At 33.7% G+C, this 12,227-nt stretch overlaps 4 protein-coding genes across 5 annotated transcripts; 2 read left to right on the top strand and 2 right to left on the bottom strand.

The window, feature by feature from the left end:
* The first annotated feature begins 142 nt into the window (after window positions 1–142).
* Window positions 143–4,411, top strand: LOC135840876 (mitogen-activated protein kinase p38a-like). Of its 2 annotated transcripts, none has more exons than XM_065357613.1 (10): window positions 143–381; window positions 838–967; window positions 1,054–1,112; window positions 1,185–1,326; window positions 1,406–1,568; window positions 1,645–1,716; window positions 1,860–1,939; window positions 3,684–3,762; window positions 3,841–4,014; window positions 4,100–4,411. In XM_065357613.1, the coding sequence occupies exons 1-10, from the start codon at window positions 281–283 to the stop codon at window positions 4,165–4,167; spliced, it is 1,068 nt and encodes a 355-aa protein (XP_065213685.1). In that variant the 5' UTR covers window positions 143–280; the 3' UTR covers window positions 4,168–4,411. The 2 variants fall into 2 exon arrangements, with proteins under 2 accessions (XP_065213685.1, XP_065213686.1); XM_065357614.1 differs by lacking the exon at window positions 1,860–1,939 and adding an exon at window positions 2,472–2,551.
* A 102-nt stretch (window positions 4,412–4,513) lies between these two features.
* On the bottom strand, window positions 4,514–5,681 carry ND-13B (NADH dehydrogenase (ubiquinone) subunit ND-13B). The gene is made up of 3 exons (XM_065357618.1): window positions 5,522–5,681; window positions 5,284–5,445; window positions 4,514–4,828 (listed from the first exon to the last, which is right to left on the bottom strand). The coding sequence occupies exons 1-3, from the start codon at window positions 5,540–5,542 to the stop codon at window positions 4,655–4,657; spliced, it is 357 nt and encodes a 118-aa protein (XP_065213690.1). The 5' UTR covers window positions 5,543–5,681; the 3' UTR covers window positions 4,514–4,654.
* Window positions 5,682–5,916: 235 nt separating this feature from the next.
* Window positions 5,917–9,288, top strand: GCS1 (mannosyl-oligosaccharide glucosidase). The gene is made up of 2 exons (XM_065357593.1): window positions 5,917–6,143; window positions 6,216–9,288. The coding sequence occupies exon 2, from the start codon at window positions 6,223–6,225 to the stop codon at window positions 8,608–8,610; it is 2,388 nt and encodes a 795-aa protein (XP_065213665.1). The 5' UTR covers window positions 5,917–6,143; window positions 6,216–6,222; the 3' UTR covers window positions 8,611–9,288.
* LOC135840864 (uncharacterized) lies at window positions 7,410–11,959 on the bottom strand. Its single transcript, XM_065357594.1, has one exon. The coding sequence runs from the start codon at window positions 11,667–11,669 to the stop codon at window positions 9,462–9,464; it is 2,208 nt and encodes a 735-aa protein (XP_065213666.1). The 5' UTR covers window positions 11,670–11,959; the 3' UTR covers window positions 7,410–9,461.
* Window positions 11,960–12,227: the final 268 nt, after the last annotated feature.

Below are 12,227 nucleotides of genomic sequence, written 5' to 3' on the forward strand. Positions count from 1 at the left end.
TCGTTTTGTTTATTTGGTTACCATTGGTAACTTGGAGATTGGAGCTTTCTCTACTTTCTACGAATCTTGGTCCTTGAATTAAAAAAATCACGTCTGCCTACGGTGGGCGGGGGCAGCAAGGCGCAGTACGCAGTAATCAAGTCAACATCTTTTTGAGGCAAATTGTTTTTGCTATCAATAATCCATTTGAACTTGTTAAAGTAGTTTCATTATTCGTATTTACGAGCTTTCACTTAACGTGTGATTCGAACAGCAATTTTTTGTTATTATGTTCTAAAGTATGCCTTTTTATAAAGTGGAAATCCATAAAACAGAATGGGAAGTGCCGGACAGATATCAGATGCTAACACCAGTTGGATCTGGTGCTTATGGACAAGTTTGGTAAGAAGTTTCTTTCTTGAAAATTCGATTAGGTTCGAAGTTCAAGTAGTTGTACGTTAGAATTTTACACAACTCAAAGTTCCGTTCCTGCACATCAAGAGTGTGTGGACTTCAACACGATTGTTCTGGATCAGATAATTTGATTACTATGCATCTTTTTCTTAAATTAATCTCAAAGTAGAAAGTACTATCATATCTTTCGATGTATTTGATGTTACGTGAGATGAACGTAAACCGAATCACCTATTTATTATTTCACGTAATTTGATATTCTCATTTTGTATCTTTGTTTTTTTCAAATTTGAATTTGGCCAAGTACCAATTTTATACAACCCACCATTTTTTTAATTCGGGTACTCTATTAGAATATGCCGAAAAAAAACTGAAATTATTTTTGTAATTGGTTCCTTCAAAGGTTATAAATTCATTAATCTAAAATTATCGTTCATTTTTCAGCTCAGCATTGGATACTACAAATGGTACGAGAGTGGCTATCAAGAAATTAGCTAGACCTTTCCAATCAGCAGTTCATGCGAAACGCACGTACAGAGAATTGAGAATGTTGAGGCATATGAATCACGAAAATGTAAAAATATTGATGCAAACGACTTTAAATTTAAGCATACTACATATGTATGTAGCTATGGGTTTTCAATCTTGATTTTTTTTCAGGTTATTGGTTTGCTTGATGTATTTACACCGGCCACTAGTTTAAGAAATTTTAATCAGTTGTACGTATAAATTTCCAGTTTTCGTTCAGTTCTTCGTGTGATAGATTTACTAACTCTTTTTTTGTTTTATAGATACTTAGTTACACATTTAATGGGTGCAGATTTAAATAATATTTTAAAAACTCAACGTTTATCGGACGAACATGTGCAATTTTTAGTTTATCAAATTTTACGAGGGTTAAAGTATATTCATTCGGCAGGAATTATTCATAGGGTAAGTAATATCTTCGCCGATTTCGTGGATTATCGTTGAATTTCCTCATTCGAGAACATATTTTTTTTCCATTTTTAAGGACTTGAAGCCTTCTAATATCGCGGTCAACGAAGACTGCGAATTGAAAATACTTGATTTCGGTCTCGCCAGACCTACTGAAAATGAAATGACAGGGTATGTGGCTACTCGATGGTACCGAGCTCCTGAAATCATGTTGAACTGGATGCATTATAATCAGACAGGTATTATTTTTATTACTTACATATTGACTGATGGACTGCAAATCTCAACGGTTACATTTCGTATCTTGTTTTACAGTTGATATATGGTCAGTTGGTTGTATCATGGCTGAGTTATTAACTAGTAGAACGTTATTCCCAGGCACCGATCGTATCCTTTTGCTGTATAGATATTATTTTTTCAAGTTCCATTCTAATTTAGAGAAAAAACACATCTTAGATAATCCTTTGTACCCTAGAATTTTTGTAATTCTAACCAGTAGGTTTTTATATATCCCCTTATCATTTGCATAGACATACATCAATTGAATTTAATTTTGGACTTGTTGGGTACCCCACGTGCGGAATTTTTGGCCAAAATTTCTAGCGAATCGGTAAGTTCAGTGCACTCTGTGGTGACCGAACAAAATTTTGTATTTGTTCATTAATCTTGGTTGTGTATGATATTATTCTATTTCGTTTCGTGCACTTAACAAAATGCTTAATTTGACGTTGCTATCCAAGGTGTGGCATTTTTGGATCAAAACTTGTACATTTACATTGTTATTAACTCAATTTATTCTACCTACATCGGCTTTCTGCTTGAAGTGTTTTTAATTTCATTTATAACCTTAAATTTATCATCATCTTCAAAAATTTCAAGTTCAATATTCTTCAACTGAATGATCCAAAAAAAAAAAAACAGAAGTACATGATTATACCATATTTTTACATCTCAATTTTGAGCATAAACATCTCCATACAAGAGTAGAAGTTCTCACTTTATTTATTAAACGAAGTACTCGTAATTCGCCGTAGTATGATGCACATTTCATTTTGTTTCCAAATACATACAGCCATTCTGTATTCCAGATTTAGCGCAAAATTTTTTTCAAAGAACTTAATCCTTAACGAAATTTAATTTAGACCTTGATCACTTAAATCGGGTTCTTGTTCTTTGTGGAACACCATCTGAAGAATGTATTGCCAAAATAACCAGCGTAGAGGTATGATTATATGTAGGAAGTATTGATTAGTTGTTTCTAGGTATTGTACATCTGTTTTCTTTTTACCATTAAAAATAAGGGGTTTTTCAATATCTCATTTACTAATATTTATAACACATTCATTGCACACTAAAAAAAAAGAAGGGTGGGGGAGGGGTAAAATTGGCGGAAATCCCAACTTGAAATTGTGAAAATTCTCAACCGCGAGTTTTATTTCGATAGGTAGTACAGCGTACAACAAAGATAAACAAAAATCACTCTTGAAAAAATGAGATCATTTACATCAAGCACTTGCACACTCAGAATACGCAAGTACGGCGATTTTTTCGTATCAGATAAGATATGTATTTAGAAAAGGCTGCTGTACTGTACTTTCCCCAACTGCTGATTCAGTAGATGATCTCAACTGAAGGCTTATTAGGTTTACATTTCGCTCTGATAGCGAGTTTTTTTTATCTATTACGAAATCAATCAGTTAAATTTTGCTGATTTGCAGCTGGCTTTCATTTTCCAAGAATCAGCGGGCGACTTACCTAATACCTATAAATAGACCTATCCAACATTGAAATTGAACAATATTGCCGATATAATACAATTGATTCAGTTATCTCAACTGATGATTTGGTAATGTTCTTTATATTTATATTACAAAAATGGATTTTCATTTGATTGATTTTTACGTATTGCTCATTGCTCAAAAAGTAGATACAACTTATTCGATTTTCCCAACTTCTTCCTAAAATGGAAACTTTTCCGGAGGGAAGTTCTCCTCTCCACCCTATCGGTACGTCCCTGATATTGGTGTATTTGAAAGTTGATTTTATTTGATTCTGAAAATAAACCTGCATAGATTTTTATGAAAATCTGTCTAACGTGTGTGGATTTTCAGAAAAATCTATACAGGTTTACATCGTAGCCTTCTTAATACGGAAACTGTACATACATTACATGAAAAACGTATTTTTTCGCCAGTCACTACTATTAATCTTCAAGTTAATGAAAAAGTTGACGTAGATCATTCTTTGAAAAAAAAAATAAAAAAATAACTTTATACGATTTTATTTATGAAACGAAGGGAAAAATTTATTATGGATTTTGTTGATGTATTGTTTTCTAAAATATAATTTTTCAGGCCAAGAACTACATTAATAATTTACCGGTGCTGCGGAAAAAAGATTTCAAAGAAGTGTTTAAAGGTGCTAATCCTCTTGGTGAGCGATACACGACTTATAAATTTGAATTATTTCATTACGTGAGTACAGCATATTTATAAATTGATAATTTTACAGCCATTGAATTACTGGAATTGATGTTGGAGCTAGACTCTGATAAACGTATAACTGCTGAACAAGCACTTGCTCACCCGTATTTAGCTCAATACGCTGACCCCACCGATGAACCAGTTTCGCCTCCATATGATCAGAGCTTTGAAGCTATGGATTTACCAGTTGAGCAATGGAAAGGTAGTAGAAAAAAATTGAGCCATTTTTTTCATCAAATTATACTTATTTTTTGTTTCGCTAATTCATCATTTTTATATCTGTTTAGAGCTTGTTTATGAAGGAGTTAGAAATTTCGTACCTCATATAGCATTGCAACCAAATAACGATGTTTGAACTAATTACCCCGGATGGTTTTTCTAGATTTACAAGAGAATTTATATTTTAGGTTAATGCAGCCATACACGCATTATCTGTGATATTCTGTTTGAATATGTTTACTTAGTCGCAATATTACTTACCGTGTACCTACCGGTTTTATTCGGTTGACGTAATTTTTCATGTATTTTCTGTTTAACTCTTTAATTTGAATGAAATATATTTTCACTTGCTCATTAATTAAAAGTGATTTGCCATTGTATTATGGATTATTTTGTAAACAACTTTTAGCTGGGTAAAATTTCAACATGTTTAATATTTTGTATTCTTCACGTTTTATTTTCCGTTGTAGAAATTTAATCTCTTCTTATTACGAGCTTGAAATAGATTTATTTTAAAGCATATCCAAGTTTTAATTTATATACATGACTTACAATGAAAAACTGAAACAAACAAAAGTTTAACGTACTACTACATAGAATAAACCGTAATTTCGAAAAACACCTTAATTATTCGGAGGCCAGGTCCATTGATTTGGAGGTGCCTGGTTAACCAACGGTTCCCAGGGTTTCCAAATAACGAATTTTCTAGCTAAGAGTAATTCTTGTTCGGCTTGCTTGATGAGTTCTTCTACTTGACCACAATTCACTTTCTTCTCTATTTCTTCGTAATTTTTACTCTGTAACAATAAGATTCGAAATAATACAAGAGTTATGGAATAAAAAATGAGTGAATTTAGCTATCTTGATACGACGAAAATTGGGGAAGTCTGCATGAGGTAATGATACAACTTTCACTATTGTATCAGCATATTGCTCGCAAGAATACAACGTGAAGAATTCTTCAGCTTAAAAGAGATCAATATACAGTATGAGGTATTCTCAATTCCCTACTTGGGTAAATTTATGCCTCTACGTCGTTATTTGGTTTATGAGTGAAGGTGTTTGCCCAATAGCTGACAGAGAATCACAACACCATTATAAGTCAAAGTACATGTAGAATTCAACCACGTATTTTCTCATTTCTCATTAATGATTAATAATCTACACATCATGTAGCTCGTGTAATGGTACAGAGTAACTAGGACTCATCATTTGCAGATACGGATTATTTGTATGTGCTAGAAAAACTCACATCTATCACAGCTTGTAATCTGTTTTGTACGATTTCTTCGGTATATTTTCTGTAAGCTGCATTGGGTGGAGCTTTTTTCAATACTTTTAAAATTTTACCGTAGAGTACTCGTAGTTTATGTTCAGGATTTCTAGCTACTGCTAAACCTGTGAGTCCGGTGGTCTGAAAATAAAAATTCGTTCGTAGGTATAACACAGGTATATGAGGACATATTATTGAAGATGTTCGACGCACTTACCTTTTTCAAAACGCCTGCCATATTAAATTGAAGCTTAATCGTATAAAATTTAGCTCAAAACTCAAATTTTTGCATTGAAAAAAATTAATTTCATCCCTTATCGGTCAAAAGTCAAAATCAAAACATTATCACATCATTTCGTAAAAGAACTGATTCCGAAACTGTCTTCATTTTGGAAAAAATTGAAATACGATTTTAATAAGAAAAATGCGACGAATTTAGAGTTTTATTAATTTTAATAATCGGTAATTATAATTAAATTACTAATTAAAGTACATTTCATCAAAAATTATGGCTAATTTTAAAATAAAATCAATTTATTTTCTGTTCAATTTTTTCAAAACCTGTGATAACGCTGATACAAGAATCCATGCCTTATTTCAATAATTGATTTTTTATCAAGTTTCTCTGGTTTCTCTCGGAAAGTTCAAGTTGTGTTGAACTTCTGCCGAATTCAAACGCGAAAGTTCGGTGTTGAAATTTTAGTGACTGACTCGTAAAAATAACACGCTGAGTTGGCAAATCTGAAGCTTTGAACCTATGTGCAAGGCTTAATTAGTATTTTACAGTCAAGTGTTAGACATTCCTTAGTTTTCACTGAATTTTGTAAACAATATGTGAAGTAAGTTTCCCTTTGAAATTAATTATTTACGTGGTAATCAAGTTGTGTTTTCATTTTACGCGATATTTACAGGTGAAAAATGCCTAAAATGGAGCCATCCAAGAAGCAGGCGATGAATGAAAATGACAGGTTTCAATCGGAAGAAGGTTCTTCGTACCTGTGTTCGACGAGAACTTTTATACCTGCATTTTGTCTCGTCATAGCTTTCCTCATAGGATACAAAGGGTATTTGGAGACTCGAATCAATACCCCGTTCGATAAAGTTAAAATTGTTCAGAAGACCGGCTTAGCTGTACCAGACCGATATTGGGGTAGTTACCGGCCAAATGTTTACTTCGGTATGAAAACACGCGATCCTTATTCCTTAGTTACCGGCATCATGTGGTATTATCCTGAAACAATCGAACGTGGCGGTGATATTCGTCATTGGTGCGAGCAGAGTGATTACCTAAAAGGTTATTCGTGGGTAGAACACGATGGTCGAAACTTCGGCGTTCAAGTTATCAACGACGATGGTATCGAAATAACCACTTCTTTCGTGAAAAAACTTCGTGGTGGTTATGGAGGTGATTGGACTGCCAGAGTGTCGTTTAATACCAAAATAAAATCAAGAATTGGAGATGTCGTATCGCTCATGTTCTACACAGCTATAGAAAACCAGACCATTGGTTATATACAGCCAGAGTATTTCGATTTGGCTGGAGTTGATGGGTATACCGAAGGCTTAGGTCACTTTAAAATCAAACTAAGTAATGTGACTCAATCAGTGATTCACGAGTCTTTTCTCTTCACCAGATGTGCCGGCCTAAATTTAATCAAAGAAACTGTGCTGGGAACGCTTTCTGCCTTGAGAAGCAACGACGTTCGGTTATTCTCACTACCTAATGAAGTGTCATCCATGAGCACAAAAGACAACTTATTTGTGACTCAAGTTACTTTAAAAATTCCTTTCGATATCGATATAATTTTCGAATCGCAAAATGCTCTTCGACCTGAACCGTTGGCTGGTAAAAATTACGATGCAGAATTAGAAAAACACATCAAGTCATTCAACGATAAATTTGAAAATACTTTCAAACTCGCTAGCAAAGGATATTCCGAAGACGAAGTGAAATTCGCCCAAGCCGCATTTAGTAATTTAATCGGCGGTATTGGTTACTTTTATGGAACATCTAGAGTTCTTTCAGAACACACCGAATCTCCGGTACCGTACTGGAAAGCTGCCCTTTATACAGCCGTACCATCGAGAAGTTTTTTCCCTAGAGGCTTTCTGTGGGATGAAGGTTTTCACGGCTTGATGATCTCAGTTTGGGATTTGGATATCGAATTAGATATTATAAGTCACTGGTTCGATTTGATGAACGTTGAAGGATGGATTCCACGTGAACAAATCCTAGGCGCGGAAGCCCTCGATCGTGTACCGGCTGAATTCGTCACCCAAGTCAACACGAACGCGAATCCTCCGTTGTTTCTTTTGACGTTGAATTTCATCATACAAAATTTCGAAGAACAATTGATCGAACAATCTACTAGACTGGAAACGTTGGATAGAATGTATACGAGATTGGTCGCATGGTTTGATTGGTTCAATACCACCCAAACGGGTAATGTTTTTGGAACTTACAGATGGCGTGGAAGAGATGCCAATACTACTCGAGAGCTTAATCCTAAAACTTTAACTTCCGGTTTTGACGATTACCCGAGAGCTTCTCATCCTACCGATGAAGAACGACACATCGATTTACGCTGCTGGATTGCTTATAGCGCTGCAACAATCGTCACTATTTCCAATTTATTGAACAAACCGAGTTATCGGTTCGCCGAAACAGCCGCATATCTCAAAGATAACACATTGTTGGACCGGTATCATTGGTCAGACAAGTACGAAGTCTATGCGGATTATGGCCTGCATACCGATGATGTAATACTAGCCTATCCTTCTGGGAAATCTCGCGGTCCTCGAGTCAAAGAAAGACGTGTTCTGAAGCCGCCTGTTTATCGGCTAGTCGATACTACCTTTGGCTACAACAGTCTGATGCCATTGATTACGTTTATTATCGATCCGGATAGTCCGAAACTTGGTAAAATTTTAGAGAAAATCGCCGACCCTGAATTATTATGGACTGATTTTGGATTACGGTCGCTTTCTAAAAAATCACCCTTGTATATGAAGTATAATACTGAACAAGATCGCCCATACTGGAGAGGTCCTATTTGGATTAATGTCAACTATTTAGTGGTGAGAGCTTTGAAACATTACAGCGAGACCCTCGGACCGTACAATAAAGTAGCCGAATCTTTGTATCATAAATTACGAAACAATATCGTAAAAAATGTTTATTCAGAATACAAAAGAACAGGATATTTATGGGAACATTACAATGAACGTACAGGCCATGGTGAAGGTGCGAGACCTTTCACAGGTTGGACTTCCTTGGTCATTTTAATGATGGCTGAAATTTTCTAGTCAAATTGTTATTTATTTTTATGCGATATTCTTCCATCTTGCGAGGTTTTATGATTTCATTTTCCTGTACCATTATTATCGTCATTTTACCACTTTTTCATTATATCAATGCAGCGATAGGTATCGAGTAGTATCATTACAGGTCAAGTAATACTTAGTTTCGTTAACCCCCCCCCCTCCCCCAATCCCTATCATTGTTAACTAGGTACCTACTTAATCAATTTTTTTCTGATAAGTATAATATTTTTTACTATTTTTCATTAAAAATTTATGTTCAGATAAGATGCGATTACAAACGAGATGTTGAATGAAATATTTTCTTTTTGTCTATTAATCCTCGTGAGCGATAATTGCATTTGATTTTAAAATATTTATATTATATTTCCTCTGCTCTTTGTGATTATACTATTATTTTATTTCAGGTTGTTGTAATTTAATTTTTATAGTTTTTGATATTTTTCATCTATTATTATGAATTTTATTACCTTTGTGTACTCTTAGCATTACATTCTGAGTAGTTAATCACTTTCATCATGTAAAATTTGGAATTGCACAATTTTGTTACCGAAAGGAGAAGATTGAGTTTTCTTTTTATCTACGTTCTGCCATCATTATTAGATCCTTCCTATAAACTTGATGTTTACTTAACTATTTATTAAAAATTATTTTTCTTTCGAAGATCTCGAATTTATTTTCATTAATTTCTTTCTATTCGATCGTTTCAATTTTATAATGTTATATGGTAAAAAAAATAAATGAAAAAAAAAATGAAAATCAAATCAAAAAATTTTAAAAATGGTACCTCACATAAAATCTTTCAATTTTTTCTATTTTGGAGATTAATTTTGGATTCATTCTTGATCTAACCAAGAAATATCGACTTCTGAACCATTAGGCCATGTTAATAATTGCCAATTATTCGTTGTTCTATTAAAATATATTGGAAATTCATCCGAACCAATCGGATTTTGAACATGGACTGTAACATCTGTGGTTCCATTCGGATGAATATTCATTCCAATATAAGTACTCCTTTTGATAAATTGTATTCTTTCTACGATATCTTTCGAAAGTAAAGCTTCTTGCATAGCTATACCAGAGCACGAGTCGTCATATTTACATCTTATAATCGTTATTCTATCGAAAAATTCTTCGAATATAACGATATCGCCTCCAATTTTACTTTTATAATACACTTTAGCCTCAAATTTGGAAATGCATTGCATTTTGAGCGCCACTACGTACATCACCGAAGCTACAAGATCTTCGTTATTTTTAACGTTGAATTCTTTACCGACTTTTTTCAGAATATTCTCAAAAGGAGGTAAACTAGCGTATAACGCTTTTAAAGTATCTTTGAAATCAAGCACGTCGAATACTTCATCTCTGACCAATTCTCCCAGATGTTCGGCAGCATTTCGTAGAATCGCGTCGTCGATACCGTATCGGTCCGAATAAAAGAAAATTAATCTTTGCGTTAATTCATACGCTACTTCATCGTTGGGTAATTTTGCTCGAATCATCGTTAAACTATCATATTGAACTTCCGCTATAGCCAAATATCCTTTTTGCAAAAGGTAGGAAAAAAATAACTCGCAAATATGAGGAGGAACTCTATACTCGTCCATTTGGGTATGAAATAGTTGCTTTAAATTTAAAAGCAATTCTTCACCGAAACGTAAATGATCCATGTTAATCAATATTGTATTTTCTTGAAGTAAATCCGTTATTTTATTCCTTATAAGTCTACTTTTTCGAATTGCTGTCTCAATAAAATCAGTTCTCTCTTTTTCTTCCCAATAACTTTGAATATTTTTTGTTTTTAAGAATTTTATCACCGATGAAGGATTGTAAAGATGCTGTATCGTGCCATTTCTTACACATAGGCAATATCCATTATACCATCGTTTAGCAGCTTTTGTTGTGTTGCGTAAAATTCGATGTTGGTCGAATAATAATTGTACATCCTCTTCGTGGAAACCATAATACCTCAGAATGGGGTTAGGCTTATAAATGATATTGTATTCCACGACGTTATTCCATTTTGAATATACTGTTTGTTGAGCCATACGTAAAGTGCCTGTAATAATTCCCTTCATCAGGTACACATTGTCTTTGAAAATACTGCCTAAAAACAGTTCGAAAAACATTAGAAGCTTTTTTACATCTGTTTCGGGGAATTTCCCGTTGAAATAAATGCTACGTAATGGGACATCGTACTCGTCTATCAAAATGAAAACTTTTTTTCGAAAATGATCGTGTAAAAGAGCGCATAAATAATATAAACTGTATTCCAAATGTTCCGTGATTTCTCGCCCGTGCAGAATTTTATCGAATCTTTCTAAATCATCTTGCGCTGTCCCTTTCACCCTAACGGTATCGTTATTCACGACGTTTTGCAACGCATTCAACAAGTATTTATGGTCTTCAAAAGAAACACGCACAGCTTCTCTGATTTTTCTTATAACATCTTCGTAATTGTCGCCTCTGGTATGTTTCAGGTCTAAATAAATTACGACATGTTGTCCTAAATGACGATCTATAATTTCAGCATGTTCAGAAATGAGTAAATGAGATGGTAATTTCTCTTCTGAACCATCGTTTAAGGTTATAATACCGTCGTGAAATAATTTAAAGCTGGAGGTTTTTTCAATTGGCAATATTGCATTACCTTTTGCATCGACTTGCTGGCTAATGAAAGTTTTAAGCATATCCAAATTATTCGTTTTACCCCAACCTTTAGGGCATATAATTAGTTGAACTGCGTGCGGATTTTGTAGAATTTCCTTAATTAGTAGTGTTTTATCGATGAACATGGCACTCTGTGTTAATAGGTCTTTGAACGTCGAAACTCCGTCGGCGATTGAATTACTGTAATTGATTTGCTTTGCTTCTTTTATGACGAGTAAAGTTTTGTTACTGTAATTGCATTGTATGAAAGGGATCAGTAATAAAAAACTGGCTGCAAAAGATAGGATGCTCGTGTTCATCTTGATCTTGAATACGAAAATAGCTGCTGATCTCGCGGAGAGTCGAAAGGTTATTGCACTCGATATCATATTGTCGAATTATTATGCCAACTTGTCAGGGAATATGTGTTTATAAAATGTTGCACATGGCGATGCCAACATGCTTATTCGAATTATCTACAAATTTCGTTGAAAAAATTGACAAAAAGGTACTTTACAGATAGGTATCCCGCAAAAGTAAAATAAAAAATCATGCACGTAGCTGAAAGGAGCACTAATAATTATTTCATTTGTTGATCTCTTGCGATTATTCAGTAAATTAATCTACACAAGGAAGATTTTTTCTGTAACGAGTTAACGAGTAATGAGTATTTTGATAATGATGAATTACGACTATGAAACGACGTTTTAATTACTGCTGATTTGGTTTTGAATTTGATTTTCCTATCCTACCTACATTTTATTACCATTTGGCATTTCAATTTTCAAATAAGTTATAAGCTTATAAGTAAACCAAATTCGTAAAAAGGTAAAAACATAAAATGCACGCGATTCAAAATTCAAAAAATTGAAAATAAAAATATAAAAAATTTGTTGATTTGATCTTGATTTTATTTTTGAATAAATTTTTTTAGAAATTTTAAAATT

Source organism: Planococcus citri, chromosome 3, assembly GCF_950023065.1.
Source record: "Planococcus citri chromosome 3, ihPlaCitr1.1, whole genome shotgun sequence".
NCBI lineage: Eukaryota > Metazoa > Arthropoda > Insecta > Hemiptera > Pseudococcidae > Planococcus > Planococcus citri.

Excerpts from the sequence above, each read along its gene's own strand:
- LOC135840876 (XM_065357613.1), top strand. The coding sequence starts at position 281 with ATGCCTTTTTATAAAGTGGAAATCCATAAAACAGAATGGGAAGTGCCG. Across the intron at positions 1,940-3,683 it reads CCAAAATTTCTAGCGAATCG|GCCAAGAACTACATTAATAA; the intron begins GTAAGTTCAGTG and ends ATAATTTTTCAG. Across the intron at positions 4,015-4,099 it reads ACCAGTTGAGCAATGGAAAG|AGCTTGTTTATGAAGGAGTT; the intron begins GTAGTAGAAAAA and ends ATATCTGTTTAG.
- GCS1 (XM_065357593.1), top strand. The coding sequence starts at position 6,223 with ATGCCTAAAATGGAGCCATCCAAGAAGCAGGCGATGAATGAAAATGAC.
- LOC135840864 (XM_065357594.1), bottom strand. The coding sequence starts at position 11,669 with ATGATATCGAGTGCAATAACCTTTCGACTCTCCGCGAGATCAGCAGCT.
- ND-13B (XM_065357618.1), bottom strand. The coding sequence starts at position 5,542 with ATGGCAGGCGTTTTGAAAAAG. Across the intron at positions 5,446-5,521 it reads TGGCAGGCGTTTTGAAAAAG|ACCACCGGACTCACAGGTTT; the intron begins GTAAGTGCGTCG and ends TTTTATTTTCAG. Across the intron at positions 4,829-5,283 it reads GATTACAAGCTGTGATAGAT|AGTAAAAATTACGAAGAAAT; the intron begins GTGAGTTTTTCT and ends TTATTGTTACAG.